The following is a 27889-nucleotide window of genomic DNA, read 5'->3' on the forward strand; positions in this document are numbered from 1 at the left end:
AGGCATTAAGTAAGGTGAACTTTCATGATGGCAGGGACCACATCCTGAATTAATACAGGGGTGGGGGCTGTACGCAGGATTCTTAGGAAGCAGCTTCGTGGCCACATCCCTAAACCACCTCAAAGCCAAGGTCTCCCCTCCAAGCCCAGACAAACACATATATCCCCGTATTTATTACTGTAAAGATAATGGCTTCCTAGCTCTCCCTCCTATCTTCACAAGCAGAAGCAGAATCGTAATGTTTCTGGTGTCCCAATGTAATAATGTTAATAAATTGAACATTTAGATGCTTGGTGTTTTCCATTAAATAATACCAATTCTTTTTCTGAGGGTTTTTTTTTTTTGTCTTAAATGACAAGAGACTTCTATCGTTCACCCTTATCCCCTCCCCACTTCTCCATAAAACTGACACCCTGATCTTTGCTCCAAAGTTTAGCCCTAACCTGTGCCACAACACAGTTTTTGCCCCTTACTGGGATTATTGTCTTCTCTCCCAGTCTAACCAGCTGTCTCCGTGCACTTCACCCAGCAGCTCTGTGTCAGAGCGTATGGTGCCTAAGAAAGTGATGCGGGCTAGTGTTTCTTTGTGTTGTCTTCATACCTTTTTGGAGTTTTAAGCTTTCCTTGATGTATAGACTCATGGAGCTCATGTTTTTTGGCCCACAACAACTTCTAGAGCAGTAGTTGTTCCTGTAAATGGTGCCAGTGAATACGGTTAATAGAACTAACCTGAAACAGTTTTGTTTTGTGATTAGAGATGTATAATCTTTGGGCTGGGGAGTTAGCTCAGTGGTTCCTCTGCCTGCCTTGCAGGCACAAGGTCCTGAGTTCGAGTTCCAGTTCCCCCCGCAAATAAAATAGAGACATTCTATCGGTGTGAAAATTTTCAGCTTTAAAATAAGCCAGTGGAATGAAAAATAATGTCTCCTAGAGATGTTCTGAAAAGAAAGATTTTTTTTCAATGTTTTAGAAATGTGTCCTCCTTCCATGATAAAATAACAAAACCCATAGAAATTCATGGCCATACTTGTACAGAATAGTAGAGTTTTTAAGTAGATAAGATTTTCTTTTCTTATGTTCCAAGGCCTCATGTGTGGTAGGCAAGTGTTTTACTGCTGAGCCACATTACCCACTCAGACTTTCCTTAACTAATGGGTGTAAGGTACCACCACTACCCTCTTTGAAGAATAACTTAATTCCAGATTCTAGCAAGAAAGTGTAAATAGGATCAAAATGTATCACTGATAATGTGAACTAGGAAGAAAAGGTCTAAAGGGGTAGAGGAAGTGGGAGAGGTAGGGGAAAGGAAAAAATAAGAGAAAATGAAAAAATGGAAACAAAGTCTTTGTAGATAAGGAGGGGTAGAGGGGCTGCAGGGAGGGCAGGGGAATGGGGAATAATTGAGAACCAAGATGCATCATATAAAGGTACAAGATCCCAATAATGAATGTAACTGTATTGCGTACCTAAAATGTACCAATAAATTTAATGGAAAATAAATTAAATAAGAATTATTAGAGCAGTAAGACTTGAAACAATTGCTGTTAAAATCTGAAAAATTATGGATTATAACTGGGAATTCTATCTACCTTGTAGAGTTTTCATGATTTCATATGACCAAAGAAAAAGTGAATGTCACATGTTTTCTCTTAGGTGCGGAACCAAAAGTCTGAATGAATTAATTAAAGGAGAAATGATAGGAAAGTAGAAGATAGAACCTTGGAAGTAGAGAAAGGAATCAGGCAGAGAAAGGAGGAAAAGGAAAAGGGAGTTAAAGGGATTGAAAATTGCTCAAGACACATTTGTTATGTGTATGTGCAAACATCATTAGTCTGCCTTACTAACATGCACTTTGAAAAAATCAATTAAAGACTAGAACATTTTATCCTAGAATTTTTCGGCTGTATTTTATTTATCTGGACATGATTTTTCACATGAAGTCATTTGAGTCTAGGAAGGAAAATTCTTCTGTATTATTTTGATAAAAGAGTTCCTAACATTAAACCTGATTCTGTGATCTAAAGATGTAAGTAAAGAATCTTTCAAGTCCAACGAGGACTTTTAAGGGACTGACGCCATGGAGGGGAGTCTCTTCTGTTCCTGTCCTGTCCCCTCTGATGTCTCCAGGTTCAAGCCTGGTGTACAGCACCCTTCTCTACAAACTTCCTTCTGCTGGCTGCATGGGAAAGGAGGCGGGTGTAGCAGGCGCCACACTGCAACTTTCTTAGGGACACAGTGATTGCTATTTTGACTTTGCTTTCTGATGTTCCAAACCTCAGGGAAAACTGTCTCGGCCTGAAATCTGCATCAGATGAGTTCTCACTACGGGCCCTTTCTCTCCATACAGTTTTTAGCCCTGCTTAAGAACCGCAAATGCCCCACACAGAGGCTCTGAGAAGCTTCTTCTCTTAAAAAATACATAAAAAAAAAAAAAAAAAAAAAGCTTATGCTAGTTCCCTGTTTTGGAAGTAGTTTCAAAAACACCTAATGAAATTGGTACCAAAATATGGTGGTAGTAATATGATAGTAAGCTATTTAAGTAGATAAGATTTTCCTTCATAAAATGAGGCACTGTAGGTGTTTGATAAATATGTGACTGTTCAGGTCTTACACAAGCTCCCCTGCCTCAACAAGACTGTGATTCCTGGCTGCAAGGGAAGTCCCAAGTATATGCCTTTCAACAAGCCCTCCTGATGACTAACAGGCATTTATTGGCTATATTTTGAAGACATCGGTTTAAAAAATTACAGAATTAGAAAAAAAAAATCTTGCTGCCTGGAGAGGCAGTATACTGTGGGAATGGGGAGGGTGAAATCTGGAACTAGATGGCCTCAGACTGAATCTCAGCCCTGCTGCATTTGCCCATAACCATGGGCAATTTCTACATCTGTGAAATGGGAAATATGATCATCTCTACCTTGTGATGTGGTTGTGAGGAATCAGTAGGTCAAACAAGTTTCTGGAGCCTAGCTCAGTGTAAACACTCCAGATGGTTTAAATTTTATTGTTTATTCCTGTCACTTCTATCCTTCTGTCACTTCTATCACTTCATATGTGTGTGTGTGTGTGTGTGTGTGTGTGTGTGTGTGTGTGTTAAATCCTGTAGAATTATCCATGAGGAAATTTGAATGAATTTTCAAACTTTCCATAAACCAACACAGGGTAAAATCAGACCCATGTTTGAATTTCACTGTCATGGTTTCTTTATCTGCAGAATTTTAATATTCCCTATAATATCAAGTCGCAGATTATTAAGCTTGTGTAAACATTAGTATACTATCTAATAATATAGTAGGTACCTAGAGAGAATTATCTATTTTTACTTTGTTACTCTACTTTGTGCTCTGGGGATGTTTTATGGGTCAGGTAAAAATATCCAATTAAGAATATGCTCCAGTACTTGTTGTCAGCATGTTTTCTAGGGGTGAGACTAATAGGTTTAATTAAGACTTGTTATTTTATTGGTTAATTAACCAGCACTAATTAATCTTAAATGCTGATTAGCAAGCCATGGATGTATAGTATTTGTGTGTATACTTATGCATCTGTATTATATCACAGAGACAGACTGGTAAGTTATGATGGATACACATTCTAAAGATAGGAAGATGGCTAAATAAGGAGATAGACGTAAATTGTAGGCGAAAGAGATGGGGTCTGAAGGACTTTTCTAAGGACAGCCATTTTTAACCTATGCTGAATTATGAAGTTCAGTAAAAGGCAGTCAGGATTTGACAGGAGGAAATAAAAGCTGTAAGGAGTAGCATTTAGGAGAACTGCATGCTGGTTCACCAAGGTTAGGCTGCGATGTGTGACGGGGATGGGACTTTCTGGGTGGAGACAAAACTTGTCCAAAAGATAAACAGGAAACAGACCAGCTAAGGCCTAATAAATAAGCCCTGGTGAGGAAGTTGTTTTTTGATCCTGAGGGCTACAGGGAGCCACCAAAGATTTCTTTTTACATTAGAAGAGTGAAAAGATTAGCCACGTGCCTTAAAGACAGATTCTCCTGCTTTGGCCTACATTGATGGCTAAGAACCCAGGACAGGAAGCTGTGGTACAAGTCGAATGCTGTTAGCTTGGCCCAAGTAAGCAGCTCTGAGTGCCTGAGTCCTACTGAAGGCAGGTGAAGCAGCCCTGTAAACTTGATTCTGGTGGTGAAAAATTAATATGGCCTAAGCCTGATTCTCTAGTATGTACACCTCGCCCTGAAGCAAGCGAGATCGTTTTGGAAGTTGCATTAAGTCTCTGAGGCCACTGGGGTGCCATTAAACTCCAGCTTCAGCACACTAAATGGAATGGAATCTCAGCCTGCAGTCAGCCAGTAAATGAGTATAGCTTATGTTGAATTCCAGCTAATGTACAGTCTTAGAAGTAGCATTAAGTCTGGAAAGTCACTTGGGTACAATTTGGAGCACTGACCTGTGATTTACTTGGTCGGACCCTAGTGGTCTGCGTGTGCCAATATAGCTTCCATAGCCCTTTCTACTTTGTTCCGGGGAATAACTTATGGAATGAAAACAACCATTTTTAAATATATTTTCTATATCTTATTCACTTTTTGGTGGACAGGGATTATTGAGGTCAGTATTTATTACTCAAAAATGTGTCATTTAAATGAAAGTAGCAAGTTATAACCTAAAAATATATAGTTTAAATAAAAGTAACAGGTCATAACCCAAAGTAATTTTTCCTATCAAATGTATATAAGAGCTAAAGTTTTTAAAAAGCATGCCTTTTCCCCAAAGTTTAGATTTCTTTTCACAAAGGATTTAAAAATGTTTGTCATTTATAAATTTGCTTTTTATATAATGTTGTTGTTAATTGTTCCCTGACAAACAAATATATAAGGAATGAATCATGTGCCCATGAGGTCCAGTGTTTATAAAATGCAATAAAACTGATATCATTCTGATCAGTCCTGTGAGAACTCAGTCACTCTTTCATTCCTATGCAATGATCACTATAAGCCTGGCATTTATGTTTAATAAATATGTGGTTGTCACATGCAAATGAATGACATGGTAAAAGCATGTGCTTGGAGCCCTGGTGACTCTGGTGGAGCATTAATAGTGTGCAAGCTCTTAGATGAGGTAGGTGTTCTGGGAATTTTGAACAATGGACAGAAAAGTACAATGAAGAAACCTCAAATATGAGTCTGTCTCCATGGTAACTAAATTTGAAACTCTCTTAGGAAATAGTTTCCCTTCTTAATAAAAATAACAACTTTTGAATTAGGTTTTCACAATTCATAGATGCTTGATAAGTAAAAAGCAAAACGATTTTAGATATATAAAGATAATAAGTCATTTCTGCCTAATTTGAGAAAGTAAGAGGAGAAAAAAGATATACGGAAGAGAATTTTAGATTTTTTGCTGTTTTAAATAATGCCTAATGTTTCTGAGACTAACAATATCCATTTATGTTGTTTTGTTTTGGCTTGGGGTTTTTGTTTTTGTTTTTTTGTTTTTTTTCAGTAGGCACTGGGAATTGAACCCAGGACTTTCACACTGAACTACATCCCAAACCTTTATTTTTTTCATTTGAAATAGAATCTGCTCAGGTTAAGCTCTAACTTGTGATCCTCTTGTTTCAGCCTTCCTTGGTGCTGGTCATTATGCTTTCTGAAATGTCATCCCACTTGATTTTTAAGAACTCTATGAAGTAGAATTTTTATAGATAAAAAAGATTGTGTATTAGAGTACCAATACAATTGTCCAAGGTCCAAATAATGCATAACTGATGAATGAAAACCTCTATGTTTTCTGACTCTTAAACCAGTAATTAAATGTCCAGTAGTAGGCAGATAATTGGCATAAACCAACTACCGTGTTTTATACTTGTAGCCATCTATGAATGACACGTTCACATTGAAGACTTCCTCCAGGTTTTCCCAGTGCGTTTATTGCCTCTCCCACTCATTTATGACAAAATTTAAATTTTAAAATGGCTTTTATTTCTCAAGTAACACAAAGGTTCTAAGGTAGAAAATATACATTTGTTTAATGAATGTGACATGAGTATAGATTGAATACTTCAGAGATAATGAGAGATTTTGGTGCTCTAATGAGATCAACAAAAATAGTTTTTGTTGTTTTAGTTTTTATTTTCACAAAAGAATGCGGAAAATTTTTCCATGTCATGCAACATCAGTATTACTTTCTAGTATTCCATTTTCTGAATAGCACTTACTGAGGACTTGGGGCTGCTTTCTAAACATATTTGTTAGAAACAGCACTGCAGATCATCTTTGAATAAATTCATAAATTTTTTCTTAGAGTAGATTCTTGAGAGCAAAATTTCTAGGTTAAATGGTAAACAAAATTTCCTAATCATTAGCTCAATAAACCAACAGAAATCTCATATTTATTTCGATTCTCATTTTGAAGTTTATAAATAGCTTTTCTTTTTTCACTCAATTGCCAGTCCCTGATCTGATTTTTTAAAAATTCTCTACCAATAGGATCATCAAAAATAGCATAGTTTTGTTTTGTACCGCTTAACGGTAAGATAGTAAATAATACAAACAAGAAGAGTAAGCTTTGGTCTTGTGTTTCATTCTGCACAGTGCCTACTGTTTATTATTTGAATAAGGACGTCCAACAAGTAGAATGCTGACCTGACAGTAACAACTAATAGATAAAATGCTGACCATGTTCCTCCTTGGTCTTTATGGTAACAAATTCTTTGAATGCTGCCATTTGGTCTTCTGTGAAATGAAATAATGAAACAGCTTTCCCAGGGGGCCATTATAATGACCATGTAAATAATGACATTTTTAAATCATTATAAATTCTTGGAAGCAGCATTACAGTATTTGAGTTAACAGGAACCTTAACAATCCATTCATTTTACGCTATGCATATTTCTTTTTTTCTGTACATTTTCATAACTGGTGAATCATTTGTGTATCATTCGTAGAACTATGTTCAACTCATTTGCTTATTCTTAAAATTGGTGTCTTTTTTTGTTGTTATTGCATTATAGGAATTCTTTTATATATTCTGGAGTTTTTATTTTTCTCTTTCTAATTTTTTTAGTAGTATGTGTTTATACTATGTAGTGGTTACATTCCTTGTGAGGACTTGGTACCTGTACGTAACACATCTTAACTGTTTTCTCCCCTCCTTCTCCTCCTTCTATTCCTCCATCACGGCATATTTCATGTAAAGAGCTGGAAAATCTTAGTATGTTTTCACAAATTGAAGTGGGAAACTCAGTGTCTAATTGTGTATAATTTATAATTTTGTGTAATTTTGTCCTCAGTTCAGATGAATTAATCTTGTAATCAGATATTTAAACTTTCTTTACTTTCATGTTATGGTGAAATTGAAATGGTTAACAATAAAATATTTGTGTCAAAGGATTCTACTGTTGAAGATAAACCACACTCCAGCTGTGCCTTACCTAAATGATGTTTTCTAGTAGTCATATTATTCTGTGTGGCTTGGTGAGCTATATTTCTTTTCATTTTGTTTTAGGTAGCAGTTTTACAACATCGTCAGGATTATATTCAGGAAATAATTCACTCACAAATTCCTCTGGATTTAACAGTTCACAGCAGGTAATTTATAAAGCCAATTCAACTTCTGAAATATTTTTAAATATGGCATGATTTTATTACATGAAGAAAGATCTGCTTATATATTAAACTATAATGAGAGTTCTCCTAAGCTTTTAAGAGTTGTTTTATTTCCTTTTAAAAATATCTATTGCAGTCTTTTATGGCAAGTTGTTTAGTTTTTGGATTCTGTACCTTAGAATAGAATATGTGTGAGAAATGCATATCATCTTGTATAAAATTTGTTTTCAATCTAAACTCTTCAGTAAATATGTACTTGTTTGGGTAAACGCAGAAAAGAAACAGAAACACCAGCATTTGTAAGTGTACTTTGAATTGCAGATGAAAAAGCGAACGTATACTGACAGATTATTCATGTGTGGTTTCATTTGGTAGGACTACCCATCTTATCCCAGTTTTGGCCAGGGTCAGTATGCACAGTATTATAACAGCTCCCCATACCCAGCACATTACATGACGAGCAGCAACACCAGTCCAACGACGCCATCCACCAATGCCACCTACCAGCTTCAGGAGCCGCCGTCTGGCATCACAAGCCAAGCCATTACTGATCCCACGGCAGGTAAGTTTGTGCGTTTTATTAGTCCTGCAGGCTACATTTCTAGTGGTTTAAGTGCATTTTCTTACAGTCATATATTCACTCCGTGGTTGCACATTTTTGGCAAGCTTTGGCAAAGACTACGCATAAATTAAGCAGCATGATCATGAAATTTGCTTTCTTTCTGTTTGATGTTTAATATAAAGTATATAAGCCTGAAAAGCCCATGGAATATTTTATTTGTAAATATTCTCAACTTTCAAGATATATGTATATATTTAGTCATAGTTTTTTATAAATATAATTTGAAATGTTTTGCTACAACTATAAGTAATTTGTAGATACCATCTATTGAATATGAAAATTAATGGCATGGCCCGGAATTTAATATTCACCATTATTAAATAATGTTTTTCATCAAAGTAATACATTTACTGAAGGTTAAAAACATCAGTTAACACCAAAAGATTGATTGTAGCAGCCAGCAAGCCCTCGCCACGCCCTTCCCCACTCCTGGTGTTCTGTGACCTTTATGACGATGTGTCTGAGTGTGGATGTCGTTCCACCCTTCCGCACAACCCTTGAGGGCCTTTCAAATGCAACCTCTCCACCTGCGGACATTTTCCTACATTATTTCTTTGGCACTCCTTCCCTTTTATTAATTATTTCTTTCTGGAATGCTTCAGGTTGTATGCTTACTTTCCTGACTTGATATTCGCTTGCATTTATTTTATTTTCTCTCATACTTCTCGCCTCCTTGCCTTAATTTTTTAAAAATGGAGTTGTTGCTTTCATAGATGATCAAACAAGCTATTAACCTCAAAGATTCAGTTTTCTGGCTCTTGCCTATTTCCAGACTTTAGCCTACTTTATGGCTACAAGTTGGATCAAAGAAGACATACCTGATGTAGTACACAGTGCTAATTCTGGCTAATTCTTCATAAATCTAAGAAATGCATTTTTTCTGATTAATGCTAATTTAAATTTTGACTATAGGAGTAATTTATAAGTATTAAGAGATACCTCCCATCCTTTAAATTTCTGTGTTCTATCTTTTCTCTTTTGTTAAAAAAAAATGCATGCTAACACTTTTATTCTAAAGGAAGAAATTATATCACTCTTAAATTTGTCCTCTAACTCATTTCAAATGACTCCTGTTTATGCTAATCTTTGACCATTGTATTCCATTTATGTTTATTTTCAAAGAACTAGCTCAATATTCTTCACTTGGTTCACATGTGTAAATACAGCATCCATGGAACTGAGTATATGTGTCTCTTTTCTGTCTTTTAAAAAAATTTCACTTCTATTAACCATACTAAAGATAAAGCTTTTTATAGAATATATGGATCTTATTGCAGAAGTTTCATTGAATTTTCCTCTCTACTTCCATAAGCTTCATATACATATAAGGAAAAATTACAACTTTCCCAACTTTAGCGAGAGTTAATGTGTGAGAATAACTGTGCCATGAAAGGTTTCTTGAGGGCTAAAAGGCATTTGAAAAGAGGACAACTATGTGATGAGATGTAGAAAAATGTTTTATGGGCTGTGGAATAATAGAATAAAAAAACTAAAAAGCAAGGAGTTTTATTCAATTCATGATATTTTGTTGTGCAGGGTACAGTAAGACTTATTGTTTAAATGAAGACTGATTAGTTTTGCCATTTGGTCACACCATGAGAGTTTGTCTCTGAAACCTGACATTGTCTTAGCATTTTATCTATACAAGGGATGCCATGTGAAAGAGTGGGGTGGCTAGGCACAAGCCCATGCTACCTGGGAACAATACAAAATTACAAATTTCAAGATGTGTGTATGATTTTTTTGCAAAAGTGAATAATGTATTTTAACTTTTGAATGAAAAGTGCTTAGTTACTTAGTTACTTATTTCAATTTCATTATAAATTGAATGAGGGGGAAATATATTTTTCAGATTTCTTAAATTTACCACTGAATAAGATGAAGGTTTACAAATTGGCCTTTTTTATGTTCTGCAATTAGAAGTGGAAGTTTACTGAGTTTCCACATTGAGAAAATATATGGATTGATTTAAAATGTCAGTGATTTGGTCTGGGTTTTGTTTTGGTTTTGATATTTATAACAAGACTATGGATTCAGCCAAATTTTTTCTGACTTTAATTCTCTTTTCTTACTAGTCATATATAAAATTATAGGTTTGTTCTTCTTAATGAAAAAGATGGATCATAAGGATACATCCTTAAAGAACTAGATGGAATGATTTAATAAACATGAATATAGTTTCTGTTTCGAGATAGAACTAAAAAGTAGTTGAAATAATGAATGTCTATTTCTCTTGAAATGATTTCAAGTTTTTATTTTAATAGTCTATTGTGTTTATAGTCAGTGTTTTACAGTATAGTAAAGTTAGCCATTTTCTGACTTTATATATGGCCTTTTGATTTCATAATATTCGGCAGTAAGACAAACCTACAGGTACATGTGCAGCTCCTCTTATCCTTCATGATGTCTGTTCTTGCATTGTTTGTAGAATTATTATGTTCTAATGAATAAATGAAGATAACCTTGTAAGGTGTTTTCAAGGAAAAATATAAGGACCAATTTGTTTTGTTTTGTTTTGTTTTGTATATTTGTAAAAATATTTGATGAATAAGTACCTTTTAAGCCTGTGATAATATGAAGTGTTTACTCATGAGCATATATTTCCTTATACATGTTAAGCTCAAAAATCAAGTGAAATTAATATATACTTCTCGGAAGACATAGTATGAGTGGCCAACAAATACATAAAGAAATGTTGAGCATTGCTGGTCATTAGATGAAAATTAAAACATCACTGAGATTCCATCCTACTCCAGAAAAAAATGGCTGCCATCAAAAAAATCAAATAATAACAAATACTGGTGAGGCTGTGGGGAAAAAAAGCCTATCTTTATTGTTGGTGGAAATGTGAACTAGTGCAACTACTATAGAAATAAGTTCATAGATTCCTTGAAAAACTGGAAATTCTACTTAATCAAGCTATTCCCCTTCTAAATGCCTTTCCAAAAGAGCTTGGGACATCGTATTATGATAATATATGTGTATCTATAGTTATGGCAGCACAATTCATACTAGCTAACTAAATCTTAGCAGTGGCCCATATATTCATCAACAGGTGAATGGATAAAGAAATATATTGACATGTAATGAAATACTACTCTGCTGTAAAGAAGGATAAACTTGGCTCATTTATAGGAAAATAGATGCACCTTAACAGCATGATGTTAAGTAAAATAAATTGGAACACACAAATTTGAGTATCACATAGTTTCTTTTATATAGGAAATCCAGTCTATAAAGAGCAAAATAAAAGATATATAATAGGATGCAGGGAGATAAATTCTTTCTCAAATGGGAAGGGAATCAAGATTGAGGGAGAGAGGAGGAAGAGAGGGAAAGGGAATGCAAAAAGAATTAGGATGGGTTATATACACGTATCAACTCCCCATAAGGAATTTAATTATTATTTTCTGCAAACATGTACTAATGAAAACTAAAAACTGAAAAAAATCTTAATTATAATTAAATATTAAAAGGTATATGCTCCTTTTAAACTACCATTATTATTTCATTAAAATATGTAATCTGAATATAAAAATTTAATCTCAAAAGTTTAGTCTATTTTAAAAATTAAAAACGATCCATATTTTATAGCATGAATTTGTTAGCTATACGTTGATAAATTTACATCATCTGGAGTTATATAAAAATCTGTGCACTTCAAGAAATGCAGTGAGATATTATCTGCTTACTGAGCAAGATTTCAGTTTATAGATTAAAAAATTCACAGTTCCTCTTCAGCCAGCCGTGCCAGCCTCTTCCAGTCCCCAGCTGAAGGACATCTTGGTTGCTTTCACTTTGCAGAAGTTATGCACAAAGTTGCAATAAACTTTGGGTGCAAGATTTTGTGTATATGTAAGTTTTCGGCCTACATGGGTAACTATCTAGGAATGTGACCCTGGATTGTATGGTAAAATGATGTTTAGCTTTGGAAGAATCCACCAAACTATATTCCAAAGTGACTGTGCCATTCAGCAGTCTCACCAACAGTCATTGAGCTCTTGTTGCCCTGCATCATAGCCTTTAATGCTGCCAGTTGTTCGGATTTGGCCATTCTAATAGCTGTGCAGTGGTGTCTTGTTTTAGTTTGCAGTTCATTAGTGACACATGATATGAAACTTCTTTTCACATGCTAATGTACAATCTCTGTATCTTCTACTGTGAATCGACCATTCAGATCTTTTGCCTGCATTTAATCAGGTTGTTTGCTTATTCAGTTTTAAGATTTCTTTGTGTATTTTGAGTATAAATCCTTTGCCAGATAATGTTTTGTAAATATGTTTTTCTCAATCTGTGTCTTGACTACTTGTCTTTTCTTTCTTTTAACAATGTCTTTCCCAAAGTAACTTTTTCCCCCCATTCCCTGGCCTTCAACCCCTCCTTCCCTCACTATCTAGAGATTTTGTTTCCCTTTATTTTTCATTTTCTCATAATTTTAATGAATTCTAACTTGTCAAAAATTTTTCATGAATTACACTTTAATACTGCATCTAAAAGCTTGTTGCCAAACCCAAGGTCATCTAGGTTTTATCTTGTGTCATCATCTAGACCTTTTATAGTTTTGTGTTTTACATGTAGGTCTCTGATATATTTTGGAGTAATTTTTGGATATAGTTTTTTTAAAGTGCATGTTCAGTGCAGCTCCAATGTCATTTATGTAAAGATTGTATTTTTCCATTATATTGTGTTTGTTCCTCTACCAAAAATCAGTTGACTGTTAGTGCTTCTATTTCTGGACTTTCTATTTTGTTCCACTGCTTGCTTATTCTTTCACTAATAGCATAGTGTTTTACTACGAGGGGTGACTGAAAAATACAGTGAATGTTTACATTTTTAAAATTTATTACAAGGAAAGCACATTTCCCTCAGAAAACTTCCTCTCACTTCGAACACAACCGTTCCATCTTTCCTGCCACTTTACGAAGCAGTCAGGAAGTCATCTTTCGTATCTTTAGTTGCACTGTTGTAGTTGCTTCAGCGTCCCAATCAATTCAAAACATTTACCTTCCATGAACATTTTGGCTTTGAGAAAGAGTCAGAGGTAGCACAGTGCCAGATCTGGTGACTAAGACGGATAAGGATGCATTAATGTTTTTATAAAACCTGCATTCCCATTGGATGTCCCTCAGAAGCAGTATTCCCTGTAGTTTTGATCATACCCCATAAAGACACCTACAAAAGAGCACTTCCAGAACTCCTTGGAAAGTGTCAAGGATGACGGGATAAGTATGATGGAAGGGCGGGGGGAGTATTTTGAGGCTAAATAGTAAATCTTAAAGTCAGTTCTGTGACTGTGTTATTATCTTTCAAAATTGTGTGGCTTAATCTAGGGCAGTAGTGGTGAACCCACGGCACACATGCGAGGTCGAGCTGTTTATATCATCGAAATCTCTAAGAGGTTTCCCGTCACTGGTCTAGGTCTTTTGCCTCTACATTTAAACTACAGAATCAATATTCACAAAGTAAATTTTGGGGATTTCAACTGGAACTAAGTTGAATGTATAGATACCTTGGGATAAAGTGACATTTTTACAATGCTGAATACTCCCATGCATGTTTGTGGAATCTCTGCATTTTCTTACAGCTTTGATTTTTTTTATCAGAGCTTTGTACTTTTCCTCATATTGATCTTGCACAATTTTTTTTAGATTTATGCATATTTCCTTCCTCCCCTCTTGCTTTCCCGCCCTCTCTTTCCTCTTTTTTGGTGGAACATAATCAGTATCGTTTTGTCTGTCATTCTGTGTCTTACAACATTGGTGTAATTACCAGCTCCAAGAGTAACTTTCTGTTAATTCTCTGCTATTTTCTATATAAGCCATTATCACCGATAAACAAATTCTGTTTTATTTCTTCTTCTTTCCCAATTCGTGGATCTGTTATTTCCTTTTTTGGCTTATTACATACATTACAGGGCCTTCTAGTATAATGTTAAATAATAGTAGAAAGGACATGCTTTCTGCCTTCTTGATCTTAAAATAAAAATCTAGATTCTCACTGTGAAGTATAATGTTGATTTCTTTAGATACCATTGAACTCTTTAGATATTCATAAAGTACAATGTAGATTTCTTTATATACCCTTTATGAACTTGAGGAAATTCCTCTGTATTCCTAATTTGCCAAGAGTTTTGGTCATGAATGGCTGTTGGATTTTTCAAATGCTTTTGCTATATCTGTGGATGAGATCACGGTTTTTCTTCTTTAGCCTGTCAGTGTAATAAGTTTTCAGATGCTGACCCAACCTTTCAGACCTAAAATTAATTTAAATAATTTTAAATTCATTGTATATAACTCTTTTTAGTGTGTAATTCTTATCTATATGTTCTTAGATTTAGTTTGATAATATTTATTAAGAATATTTTTATCTCTAATCATGAAAAATACTTGTCCATGTTTTTATGACATTTAATGATGATGTCTGGTTTTAGAATTACAGTAAGTCTGGATTCATTGAATTAGGAAGCTTTTCCTCTGCTTCTGTTCTCTGGAACAGATTTTAGAAAATTCAAATCATTTATTCATTGCATATTTGATAGGCTTCATCAGTGAACTCATCTGGGCCAGTGCTTTCTGTCAGGAAGATTATTTAATTTCTTCAATAAATGTAGATCTATTAAGATTCTGTTTCTCTTTGTGTGAGTTTTGGTAGATTGTCTTTCAAGGAGTTGGTCTATTTCACCTGGTGTATTAAATCTGTGGGCATAGGGTTTTCATAAGTTTCTTTTATCATCCTGTTAATCATGAAATCTCTAGAAATGGCCTTCATTTTCTTATAGTAGTGGTTTGTGTATTCTCTTCTTATCTTAACTAACCTGGCCAGGGATTAAATTATTAATTGATCTTTAAAAAGCCAGTGCTGATGGTTTTCTCTATTTTTAAAAATTTCAATGGCTTCTTTTCATTATTTCTCGGCTTACTTTTGACTTACTCACTTTTCTTTTTCTAGTTTGCTAAGACTGAAGTTTAGATGATTCATGTTAGATCTTTCATCTTTTCTAGCATTCAGTTCTCTAAATTACCTTCCAAGTATACTTTTTGTTGTTTAGAACAAAATTTCACTTTTACTGACTTCAAAATATTTTTATTTTCATTTTAATTACCATAAGAACCCTCTCTTTTTGTGAGGCATGTATTATAAACATATTACAGAAGAAAAAATTTTAGAATTATGATGGTATATGGTACATTGTAATTAGTTACAATTACCCAATTATTGAAAATTTGTTTACTTTCTAAGAAGTGTATTCCTTGGTAAAGTAAAATTCCACTATGTATAAAAGAAAACTTTGGTCAGAATCAACTTTTGTTCATTATAATTAAATCTATCACTGCCTTAAATCTTAAATGATGGGTTTTATTTATTTTTAAATTTCTTTTAGAAAAAAAATCTTTCGTGAGTCAATGATTTTCTTCAATTCCCAAAGTACAAAGGGAGAGAAAAAGTTTGGGGTGTTTTGTGCTAATATCTAAAATAATATTTTGTCTCTTGGTCTTGAAGCATGGATTCGAATTCCTTGTACTGAACTCTCAGAGAGATGATTATCAACACAATAAAAAACATTTTTTTAAAAAGATAAAAAATTTAACAGTTTGAGAGTATTTTCATAAAGGCATTTTAAAAAATAAGTTGACTTTTCTCAAAAACACTTAAGCCACTGCTTTAAAAATACTTTTTCTTTGAGATAAAACTAAAGAATAATCAAAATGTGAACACTTATTTGTAATGTAGTTGTTGAGTGTATTCAAATAATTTGGCTCAACATATTTTTGTCCAAAATCTCTTGGAGCATTTTATAATGATTATCATAGTTACAATCATAATACCAGTAAAATATAAGAAAATGTAATTTTATCCTTAGAGATTTACATTCAGTATCATAGACAATCTTATACAGCCATGATCTACCTACTATTTGTTTCCATCTTACAGATGAGAAATATAAGGAACATAGCTCTTCAATATTCGATAAACAGTAGGTAGTAGGTTGTAGAATTTTGAGGTTGAATTCTTAGAAAAGGACTTTTGACACTGTGTTTTGTAAAATGCTTCAAGACACAAGGAGAGGAAAAGATGAATGGTGAATAAAACGTTTTAGACTAATATGAAGTAAAAGCCAATTACTTATTAGGAATGAATTTTATTATGAATGACACAAAAATCAGTTCTTCAAAGGATTTGTTCATTTGAAGTTAACAAAATCTTAATGTTGAAATTTACCTCCACACTTGCTGACTGCATGCAGACAACTTAGTGGTTAAGGTGATGTACAGGAATTTTGCCAATATTGAATTTCAAGTGACTGAGGAAAAAAATCAATGCAAGAGGGAATTCAATATGCATGGGAAACTATTTGTTCCCCTACTTCTTTGATCCCTGCCAAGGCAAAAGAAAGTAGAGCAAAGTGCTCAAAAAACAGGAACCTTCTTGTGCAGTTGCAGAACTCTGAGCTCTCCCAGGAACTCAATGTGACAGGGTGAAAAACTGAGCTGCCAGAAATCTTCCCTATGAATGCGGGTGATTGGGGTCTCATCTATAATCCCTAACGTGCTATGAGCGCTCGCTGTGGACATGACCCGGAGATTTGCAATAGCCTGCCGCGTGATGCCCACATGTTGCCGAGTGAACCGTTCAGAAAATCTGTAGGCCATACTTACCTCATTTCCATAGATGCCTGTGGACCTCAGAAAAGTCTGCAATTTGTTCAGCTCCAAAACAAGCCATTTCAGTGAAACAGTTTCACTAACTTTTTTGGAAACGTTTGTCAGCAAAACAAATATTTGTAACTAAAATAGCTAGGCTATTGGGATGTGAGAAAACAAAACAGATGTTTGTTTTAGGTTGCTGGATTTGTTGGTCTTGCTGGCGTTTGTTTCTTTTCTTTTTCTTCAGAGTATATACTATGTTAAACTTAATGAGATTATAAAATTCATGGAAGTAAAGTTCACTCTTTGTTTTATATTGTCAAGAATGTAATAAAAATGAGTTTGTTACCTTTGAATTTTGAACTTTGTTTCTAAGAAGTGCAAAGTTCAGTCTTTCAACATTTATCCATTTGTATGCCCTATTATAGGTCTGTCTAATTTTTTGATTATTTGGCCAAAGTCAGGATGTCTTACAGAGTCAATTTTAGTACACTGGATTCCAAGATATCGTCCTTTCTTATACTTCTATACAACATATAATTTGTATATAATCAAAATAAGTCATAAATTATCAAGCTAATTAGTTTACTTACCCTCCCATTTATTATATTTTTCATAACTGATTCCTTATTTAAAATGCTTGTAAAGCACTAAGCACTCTATGAGACCAGCACCAATCAACAGAATAAGTATCCTCGTTTAAGCTGAGTACATCAGCATGGACTGATTCAATTTTTTTCCTGGAGAAGTTTGGAAGAGGACATGCAGTTACTTCTGCTTGACATCCTTCCACTTCATTAAACTGGGATTGGGTGGTCCAGTGAGTTTTGAATTAAGTGTTACATCAAGGTAAGAGTGGTGGATTCATAGCTAACAATTTTGTTCCTTGCTTGATATCCAAATTTATAAATGTAGTAAAAAATATTTAGTAATGCATTTTTTTTTAAAATTCAGGGTCTCACTATGTAGTTGAGACTGACCTGGAACTCACTATGTAGCCCAGGCTGGTCTTGAACTCAGAGAGATCCTCCTGCCTCAGCTTCCTGAGTGCTGGGATTACAGGCATGCGCCACCATGCCTGTCTCTAGTAATGCATTTTTAAAACAGTAATAATTTATGAGTGTAGGGTGAAATTTTAAAGACACAAAAATGCTTAGAGAAGAGTAACCCTTCCCCTCACCTTCTGTGCCCAGCTCCTTGGTTTTTTCCAGCGGTTTCAAGCATACATTTGTTTATACAAACATACACCTAGTACCTGTCCGCAGTCACTCAGTTAATTCTAACCAGACTCTATGAATGTAACAGTATTGTAGTGACCCCATTTTACGGAGTGCAAGCTAAGGCAAGGTCAATAACAGGTATAGAGTTTATCTTCTGGAAGCTTGGATTACACATCAGAAAAGCATTCTAATGGGCAGAAAAATTAAAATGTAAACAAAAACTCCTGAAAGTTAGTAGCTATGTGATACTCGTTTGATCATTTATGGCACTTGGCAGAGGTGTATACTATGAGGTACTTGGTTAAATATGTTTTAAATGAAGGAGCTCTGCTGATAAAACTAATGCAGGCCTGAAATTGCAGAGAAGAGCTACATAGTACAGTGTATTTGAGGTTACCTTGAAATGTAATATTTGTCGAATTACCAAGCCAGGTTTTGTATAGCTTGAGCCAGTTGCATATACTTCCTCTTCGATCTTACGCTTTCCCAAATCTGCCATAGCCCCACTCCCTTTTTCCCTAATGGTTGCCTGTTGTGGGGTTGCTTAAGGAGCAACTTCCCACAATATCTCTTTGCTGTATTTCCTTCCTTCCTTCCAGAAGGATCTCGTTCTTCATTTTGCCTTCCTCTTACTTTCTCTGTTTTCACTTCTCTATTCACTGTTCATGTTGATAAATGTAGGGATAATGATATATCGTATCAAGGAAAATGGAAGCCATCCATTTCGGCATGAAAGTGGGCATCTTAATCAAGTAAACCACCTTCGAACGCTTTTAGAACATACATATATGTGTGCGTGTGTTCTGAATCCTTGAGAAATTTACCAAATACCCCTGCATAATATTAAGATCACATTTTCTTCAACACTTATTTAAAGTAAAATCTGCAGCTTCTCGCTTGTATGTCACTGGTGATATTGTTCTATACTGTGTATATGCCGTGTTTTGCACTGTAGTCGCTACATTTCACATTCTTTATTGGTCAATTTGCTAATAGTGGATTGGTTCAGAAATCATGTCTGCCGTTTTTTTTTCTCAAGAGAATTTCTTCTGAGTTTTGAACAGCGGGCTTAAAAATACTTAGAATAGAGTTAGCTTGGAAGTTGACAACTCTACAAATCCATTGCAGTAGGTTAGTATGAAGCAACTGGACTGTAGGGAAGCTTTTACTTTTAAAGTTAGGAGTGACTTTCTAAGATTCCTATGCTGAGGAATTTTACTTTGCTGAATCCAAATGAGGAATCCAGAAAGACTGACTGTTCCTGGACGGCCTGCCATCGGTGGAGCCTCTTGATGGTGCACTGAACGGCAGCCTCAGGAGACGGAAGCTGTGGTGTGATCTTTCCCATAAACCCCTGTCTATCCCCACCTGCTGAAGATGGAGGAGGACATTCTTGTCCTCTAACGATTCCCAGAGTAGGATCCATGCAAGTTACCAAGTCTTAAGTTAGTTATTGGGGTTCTCTACTTTAACTCCATTCTGACCCTTTGATAGGATAATACTGGAGAGTGAATATAATGTACATAGCTTCTCAGTCAGACCTGGCCAGGTACCACTCTCCACCTGTGCTCTCTTCACCCCCATCCCTCAACCAGGGAGTATCTCTGAGCATCTCTTGGGTATCACACTTCCTTAAACAGAATTTAGGGGAACTGGAGTGGTGCCTAGGGCTTTGCTGTTGGGCTAAGCAACCAGGGTTTGAATCATACTTCTGCCATTTACTCTGGGCAGGTCACTTAGCTCCTTGGTATATCTAAAGACCAGAAGTATTTTAGATTTTAGACTTTTAGGAGTTTTTAATATCTGCAAATAAATCACTATATATCTTGGAGACAGGACTCTAAGCCCAAAATTCATTTCATAGATAGATACATAGATAGATAGATAGATAGATAGATAGATAGATAGATAGATAGATGGATGTCTTACACGTATACCCGGAAGGTAATCAGGGCATCTACATTTAGACTGCAGCCATTGCAGGATGGTTGTCATCCTATGTTGTCATCTTGTGTAACTCAAAACATTTTGGATTTTGGAGCATTTTTAATTTTTGGATTAGACATGTTCAACCCAGACCGTTGAATAATACGATAACTGAGGATGAAATGATGCCAGTGGCAGCCAGCTGACTGACGCACCATCACTTCTTGCATTCACACATCCATGAATGTGTGAATATTTTTATAAACGACTGTGGGGTGCCTGGAACCACATTCTGTACTGGGCAATAGAGGTGACTAGAAAGGCAAGATCCTGATTTCAGAAAATGGAGTTCTTCTATTTTGAAGTTCTTTGCTTTTGGGCATTGTGTTTCAGAGACTACGGGCCCTAACTGTGGTTTACCAGTTTCCTGCAAGTAGAATCGGGGGGATTTAAAGGAATGGTTGAGATCTGCGAGAAGAATGACAGAAGCTTCTGTGACGTTATTGACACACACCAGAGAAGATGAAGCTCTCTTTCATTTAGTTGTTGAAGCTTGACCACGGAGGTGACTTACCTAGGATCTCCGTGATTATATGAAGAGAGAGTAATGATTATAGAACACAGGTTGGGAAGTCAAAGTCATTTTCTATATTAATTCAATTTCAGTTGATCCTGAACTTAACACTGTAAGACACACGCCTTTAATCTATTCACACATTTTTTTTTGTTTTTTTGGTACCAGGGATCCAACTCAGGACCTTGAACTTGCAAGGCAGGCTCGGTGCCACTGGGCTAAATCCCCAGCCCTATTTACATAATTTTTATGGGACGGTTTCAACATAAAATTATCAAGGTTATTTTAAAGATTCTGTTTTTGATGAAATAATATGTACTGAGGATCTAAAATAATATTTATTCAGTGTCTTGCTGAGCCCCCCCCATTTTTTTTTTTTTTTGCTTTCCTTTTCCTTATCCTCTCCCCTCTCCTCCTTTTCTGACAAAGATATGACAAAAACAAATTTCCCAGAATAAAATTATCATGGTTTACACTGTCATATGCAACTTTAAAGATTTGATAGTCCCTTACTTTGTACGTCCATGTGAATCCCAAGTGTTTCTGGAAGCATCTCAGGGGTGCCACCTCAGGCTGTGGCCTTCCACATGGGGTTTTCCCTGATCAGACGTTATCATCTCGCTGAGAGACTGCCCTGCTGCTCTTAACACAGCTGTGTTGGTAAAGTGCATGTGTCATTTACCCCAGCAATTAATAGCTCCATTCAAAGTAATTCAGTCTAACCTCTTACCTCGCTGCTCTTAAAACTTGGAGAGACTTGCTTCTATTCATTGGCAGGATGGTATGTGATGGCTCCATTCCCTGAGATACTTTCAGTTTTATCATTCAGGTATGCAAGGTGTCTGACTACCATGCTCTATGTGTTGACTTCTGAATGCTAGAGCTGTGAAATTGGCTGTAATCAGCCTTAGAAATGAGTCTTGTGAAACTTGCTGTTTTATTTACCATGGGTGGTTGTTTCTGGCATTGCAGTATATCCCCTCATTGAATAGTCCTGTGAGGTGTTTCCAAACAGGAACTCCTTTGTCACATTATGAACCCCAAGACTCCTAGAGCCTTGCATAACTTTGACCAAAGCTGAGAGCAAGCAGACTTGTGTGAACTGCACTCTCCTCTCTCTGGCTTCATTTTATCTTTCCCACGCAAATTTTTCTTCTAAAAGAAGACATTTTTTAGCTTGGTGCAGTAATCTCAGTGCCCTAGGTGGCTGAGGCAAAAGGCCCACACATTCCAGCTCGGTCTGGGCAACTTAGGGTCTTAGTCAGACCTGTCTTGAAATTTAAAAAGAAAGTGGGAGCCAGTAGCTCAGTGTGAAAGTTCTGGGTTCAAACCTCAGTTCTACAATAAAAAGAGAAGGAAGAGGGGAAGGAGTAGACATAGAGGAAGAATAGGAGGAAGAAGAAAATGAGATTTTTCTTTCTTTAATTTTTAAAATGCTGTTTACTTAATATGTACGCTATTGGTGGGTTATTTTAAACCCTTCTTGAAAAGTACGATGTAAACTATTTGAAAAACATAAATTAAGAACTAAATGTTTTATTCAACAGAATAAATGCCAAAGAAAACATTCATCATAGTCATTCCATGCTCAGGAAACACTTATGTTGCAAATTGCATTACAACCCTAATTTTGATAAGTATCACCTTTTTGGTGAATAAGCGAAAATATTTTGAGAATTTTAGTATGTTATCTTTTAGTCACAGTAATAAAATACCTGAGAAAATCCCTTAGAAAAGGTGTGCTTTGGCTGATAGTTTTGGTGGTTCCAGTCCATGATCTCTGGCTTTGTGGTCATGGACCTTAGGAGAAGTGGTGAATTACGCATGGTTGGAGTGCATGGAGGAGCAGGACTACTCCTCTTCAGGCCAAAGACCAAGGGAGAGGAAGAAAGGGTGCTTGGTTCCCACCATATGCCTTTCAGAGCACACCGTCAGTGACTTCTGCCTCTTAAATATTCTACTGGGGCTAGGAAGGGAGATCAGTGATGCATGGCTACGATGAATGAAGCACTGAGTTTGATCCCCAGAACCACAAAACAACAAAATGACTTCACCACCTAAGGAACCATGTAACAAATGGGCCTTTGAGGACTGTCCAGTACCCGAACTACAGCACTGAGCAATTGTAGTCCCAAGAGCACACACCTCTCTATTTTCCTCTTTCTGTTCAAAGTCCCAAACTTCCCCTATCTAATCAACAGACTTATTAGTTTTAGGTCAGGTACTCTCTATTATAAAACACATTATCAATCGTAAAATACATCTCAGTGTAAGACTTTCTTTTCTCTACCAGGGATTTTAACTAATGTATTTGTTTTATTTTCCACCCTGTACTGCCTTTTAAATGTTCTCTCTGCACGCATTCTAACAACTGCAGCATTTGCATGGAATTTCTTTCCTTCTAACTTTTCTCATTAGTGCTTCCTCTAAATGATCTGTTCCAGTACATATGTTCACCAAATTATCTCCCAGACCACAGCTTTCATACTGATAAAGCTTATTTCAAAAGCACATTTCTCTTGAGATGTATTTTGTAATTGTGTTAAGTTGCATTATACAATTTCCTAATTGAAAAACAGAAAGCATGGTTTCTTCTACTGAAATATGAAAGTTTCATGATGCACTTCAATATTTGATTAGCTATTCAATGACCTTTTAATATCTGGGGGGGAGAGCAAGAAGGTCATTTTTCTGTCTGCACGGGGCATTTGACTAGCAAAGAAGACAGCCACATATCCAGCCAAACCTAGTAAAGCTAAAGTTTTGGAAGGTCATGCTAGAAAAAACAGTGCTCATAAAGAATGCATGGATAGACGTTTCTTACATAAAGAATTTAAGAAAAAAAATGGAAAGACTTTGAGTTCATCCTCAGCATTGCAAGATGTCAATGAATGAGGGACAGAGGACAGGGAAGGGATATGTATTCAAAGCCAAAGAAACAGAACATTTCAAATGGGCTCAATGAAAAGGTGTTGTTTTCATCAAAACATGCATAAATTTCATTAAAGGATGAAAGCATTTTTGAACTCAAAGATCATTCTATAATTATCTTTACAAATAAGATAATGAAGCCCTGACAGACGACCTTGAACAATTCACTTAACATGCTGATAACACTAATGTGCTTATACAAAATATTTTAGCATGCATTAATTGATATCCCTGAAGTGGTGTTATCCCCACTTTACTGTAAAGAAAACTGAGGTACAGATACCATCTAGATAAATAAATCATAAGTTTTCAAGACCATTCTGAAACATACACAGGCAGTGCTCTCAATTTTTAGTTTATATTGTTCATCACAGTGAAATTTAAACTAATCAATGATCCATGTTCTAGCCTGTAAGTCAGAAAGGATGTGCAGGGAGACCGACATTTGTGAGATCCACCCTCTTTGTAGCGAGTTGTTTCCCAAGTGGTGAAAGGAAAGGTCATATCTACGAGGTCCACATACATTTCATAAAACCTTGGATCTCAGAAATGCTCCTTTCTCCCCATACCTTCAGCAAAACATGACAGCCAACCATCCCTGTGTGCCCACTGGAGGCTACGCAGCCTTTCTCTGGCCTCATCCTTGCCAAAAAAGACTTCTGTCTCAGAGAAGCGATGCTGTATTTGAGACAAGTCAGGTCTGGTGGGGATGTAAGGCTGGAGGAAACAGATGGAGCGGAAGTTTCAGAGCCCACAAGTCTGAGTTTGTGTCTTAATTGTAGCCCACTGCTACCTGGGAGCCCCTACGTTTTATGAACCTCAACTTTTTTCATCCGTTCCACAAGGGCAGAAACACATCGCTGAATAGATTAGTGGTAGAAATGATCCCAAAGCCTAGAGGAAGCCCTTTTCTCATCACTCCTTGACATCTGACCTAGCCTCCTTTTTCTTCTATGTGAATTTCTAAGGTCTCTATACAATTTGAATCTTTTTTTTTTTTTTACTTTCATCAGTACGTGTTTGCAGTGCATAATGATTAAATTCACTATAAGAAATTGGTACATGTACATGACACATTTGAACCAAAAGAATTAAACAGTGAACCAAGTGTGTTTGAGTTCTCCTATCCAGCCCTCATCAAACAGCATGACAGCACACTGATAAGTATTTACCTGTGACACATTGCTGAAAAAATAAAAGTGGTTAAATTGACTTATGTGGGGCATTATCAATGATCAGGTACATTTTGCTGTGTAACCAGAAATATTCTCCTTGCTAGGTTCTCTAAACAATAAATGTATACTCAGCCTCAGAAACATTCCAGGCACAATTCTGGACATGAAGGGTTTATCAGTGAAGAAAATATAGTCTCTCTTCCCTGAGGGAGTTTATGAATATGAAGGATATAGGTGAAAGGTAAATATAAAATGTACCTAATAATCACAGTGCTTGACAGGATAAAAAGTAAAAAGCTGCATACAAAAGAGTTAGAGTGGGGTGAATGATTTTTGGAAGAGTTGTCTTGCAAGTGACATTGCAGCAGAATCCTGAAGTACAGGAAGAGAGCCACCATGATATCCGGGAGAAACATGTTCGGCGAGAACAAACAGTGGATCCCAAGGCCCAGAGGTGGGAGAAGCCAAGTAGGGATGGAGTTAGGAAGGTAGAGAGACCATCCTAGATGGAGGCCTCTAAGAGTATTAGCAAATGAGCAGGAAACTGTATCAGAGCTATTTAGAAACCTTTAGGACCAAAGCATTAACTAATAGTGTCTCTTGAGTCAGATACCACAAATTCCAGTGGCAGGAAAGAAAAGGTGTCCAGTAGTATGACAGAGTGGGATTCGGCAATGTCAGGGGTTGCAATGCATTTTTGGTATAGCGGTGACATAATCATTGTAGGATAAAAGCAATAGATGTTGCTCAGTGGTAAACCATGTGCTTAGCATGTATGAAGCCCTGGGTTTAATCCCCCAGTATCAAAGATCAAAAACAAAAACGCAAAAGAAAATCTTTCTCATCCATTTTCAAATTCTAGTGGTGTTGGATAGTATAGACAGATAAGGCTCAGTGTAAAGTCATAGTGACCTATTGTGTAGCTGCTTCAAATTGATAAGTTTCCAAGATTATCTTTCCAAAACAATATTATATAAAGAATTTCCAAAGAAATATTCCAACTCCATTCCCCTTTTTATTGGAAAAGAGATACAATGAAGCGGAGTGAATGTGTGTACGTATTTCATCCTCTACTGGGAGCACTTGTTGCGTTATGGTATTCTCTCATGTGAGACCTCAAACACAAAGTTTAAGCCACCACTGGAATCTCTTTAGAGTGTGAGAATAATAGGAATTTCAGGTTTCAGTTCTGAGGCTCTCTGGTTGTAGAGATTGGATCCAGGCAGCTCTTCCCCCTAAGTGCCTTACAGGAAAGGAGAATTGTTTTAGAAAACATTGACTAGTGGATTAGAGGTGGGTTAGAAACATTGATTAGATTCAGTTGTGAGAACTCAGTCTGAGTCAGAGAAAACCTAAATTTTCAGGGTGAAAGGCTTATGTGCTCCTTTTCCATTTCTCTTTTCATCTAAATTTCTTCATAGAGTGAATTTCCTGTAGAGTGAATGGTATGGCTGGACAATAACAGGGCCTCTGAGATTTTCTTTACTCATAAATGCAGCTCAGATATGCTTGCCTGCTCCTATAACTTGTGGTTGTGTCCTCCAGACGCAGTTGACTACAAAGAACCTGGCAAATGAGCACCTCTGAAGTCCTAGACCTGAGATTGTGCCCATCTTGCCTCAGATTCACTAGGTGTGGGCCTACACTTGGCCATTGTGTTACAGATGTTAAAACAAAATCACACACAAGACCTATATACCTGGTGCCTGTATCCAGCTGGGTAGAATCTATAATCTGTCCTATATTCTGTGTGCCTCTATTAATGGAAGTGTCGAATAGTTCTAGCAGAGACCATGTATCCCAGAAAGCAGAAGGTGTTTACATATCTGACTCTTTACGGGAAAGATTCAGTGAGCCCTGTTTATAGTACAAAGAGGAGAGAGAGAGAGAATGAATTAAAATTAAATTGGATAGGCAATTTGGTCTCTGCTGTGGTTTGGATTTCGATTGTCCTTCAAAGACTTGTGTGTTGAAGGCTTGTTCTCTAGCCTGTGGTGCTTTTGGAAGGCAGCGGGACCTTTATCAGGTGAGGACTAGTGAAAAAAAGTTAGGTTATTGGGTGTGTTCCCTTGAAGGAAACATTGAGACCCAGATCAGTTCTAGATAATTTCCATTATGTTTGTGGTGGATTTTTGTTTGTTTTGTTTTTTGTCTTCCCATCTCTGGAATAAGATGCAGTCCCATTTACTTACCTTAAAGTAATCAAACTCAGCTTCACATAATAGTTTTTCCCCCTGTATATGAAAGTTAAAGACATTAGAAATAGACCCAATGGTATTATATGATTCTCTGGGCCAGTAGCATTGAATTCAATGAACCTACCTACAAGAAACCATAATAACCTTCCTTACTGAATTTGAGTCAGACCCTCTGCATTTTTCTTTCAGTTTTTCCAATTTGGGCTTGGTATGCCATCTCCTAAAATGACTTGTTCATGCTTCATTTGATTTTGAGAATCTCAAAGTTCAGAGGTATTTCACTGTCAGTTGGCATCTGGCACCTGCTTCATGCTCATTTGTATAATTGTCTGACATACTTTAAGGCTTGACTCTCAAATGCGACAGTATCTGCATTGAGGGAAGTTACATACATCATTCTTTTTTATCTGAGTGCCACATAGCTACAAGTACAATATAATCATTGATTAACTTGTCTTGTGTTCACTAAGTTCAGATAGCTTCTCTACGGATTTCCCAGAAAACTGCATTTCAGGTTCTACACTGTATTATCCTGGCAGGCAGTTTTAGGGTGTAGCAGAGATCACTGCTCCTCTGCACTCCATCCCATGTTGTTATACATATAGTAAGAGGTTCTTCTTGTCCGGGAGAACTGTTATTTCATTCTGCTTGGAAGGAGTAGCCTTAGTCTCAGAAAATGAGTAAGGAGGGCTTCAGTCCTCCCCAAGCACAGAGAAGGGAGCCAGTAGGAACCCCGTATTCTGTTTCCTTTACAACCACCACTGGCACATCTAGTCCCAGGGGGGTAAATGTAGCTCAGAAATCTCCTGTTACTCTGGAATAAATATGAACACTTATCCCTAAATCTTCAAGGAGCCAATTGGTCCTTCATGCAGTGCAGCAAGACACCATGAACATAAAAAACTTCTGTGAAGGAAAGTGTCATTTAAAGAACCATCTAGGAAGGGCTGGAGATTTGGCTCAGTGGTTCCACCGCCTGCCTTGCAGGCACAAGGACCTGAGTTCAATTCCTGGTA

General features: G+C 36.3%; 1 protein-coding gene across 15 annotated transcripts in view; it reads left to right on the forward strand.

Moving 5' to 3' along the window:
- Window positions 1-27889, forward strand: part of Eya1 (EYA transcriptional coactivator and phosphatase 1) — a 419270-nt gene that overhangs the window by 302586 nt on the left and 88795 nt on the right. For all 15 annotated transcript variants that reach the window (XM_019205234.2, XM_019205233.2, XM_033760575.1 and 12 more), the window contains 2 exons: window positions 7482-7564; window positions 7958-8144. In XM_019205234.2, coding sequence (XP_019060779.1) covers window positions 7482-7564; window positions 7958-8144 — 270 coding nt within the window. The remainder of the gene's footprint in view (window positions 1-7481; window positions 7565-7957; window positions 8145-27889) is intronic.

This window comes from Fukomys damarensis, unplaced genomic scaffold (genome assembly GCF_012274545.1).
Source record: "Fukomys damarensis isolate Sample0158 unplaced genomic scaffold, DMR_v1.0_HiC HiC_scaffold_5, whole genome shotgun sequence".
NCBI lineage: Eukaryota > Metazoa > Chordata > Mammalia > Rodentia > Bathyergidae > Fukomys > Fukomys damarensis.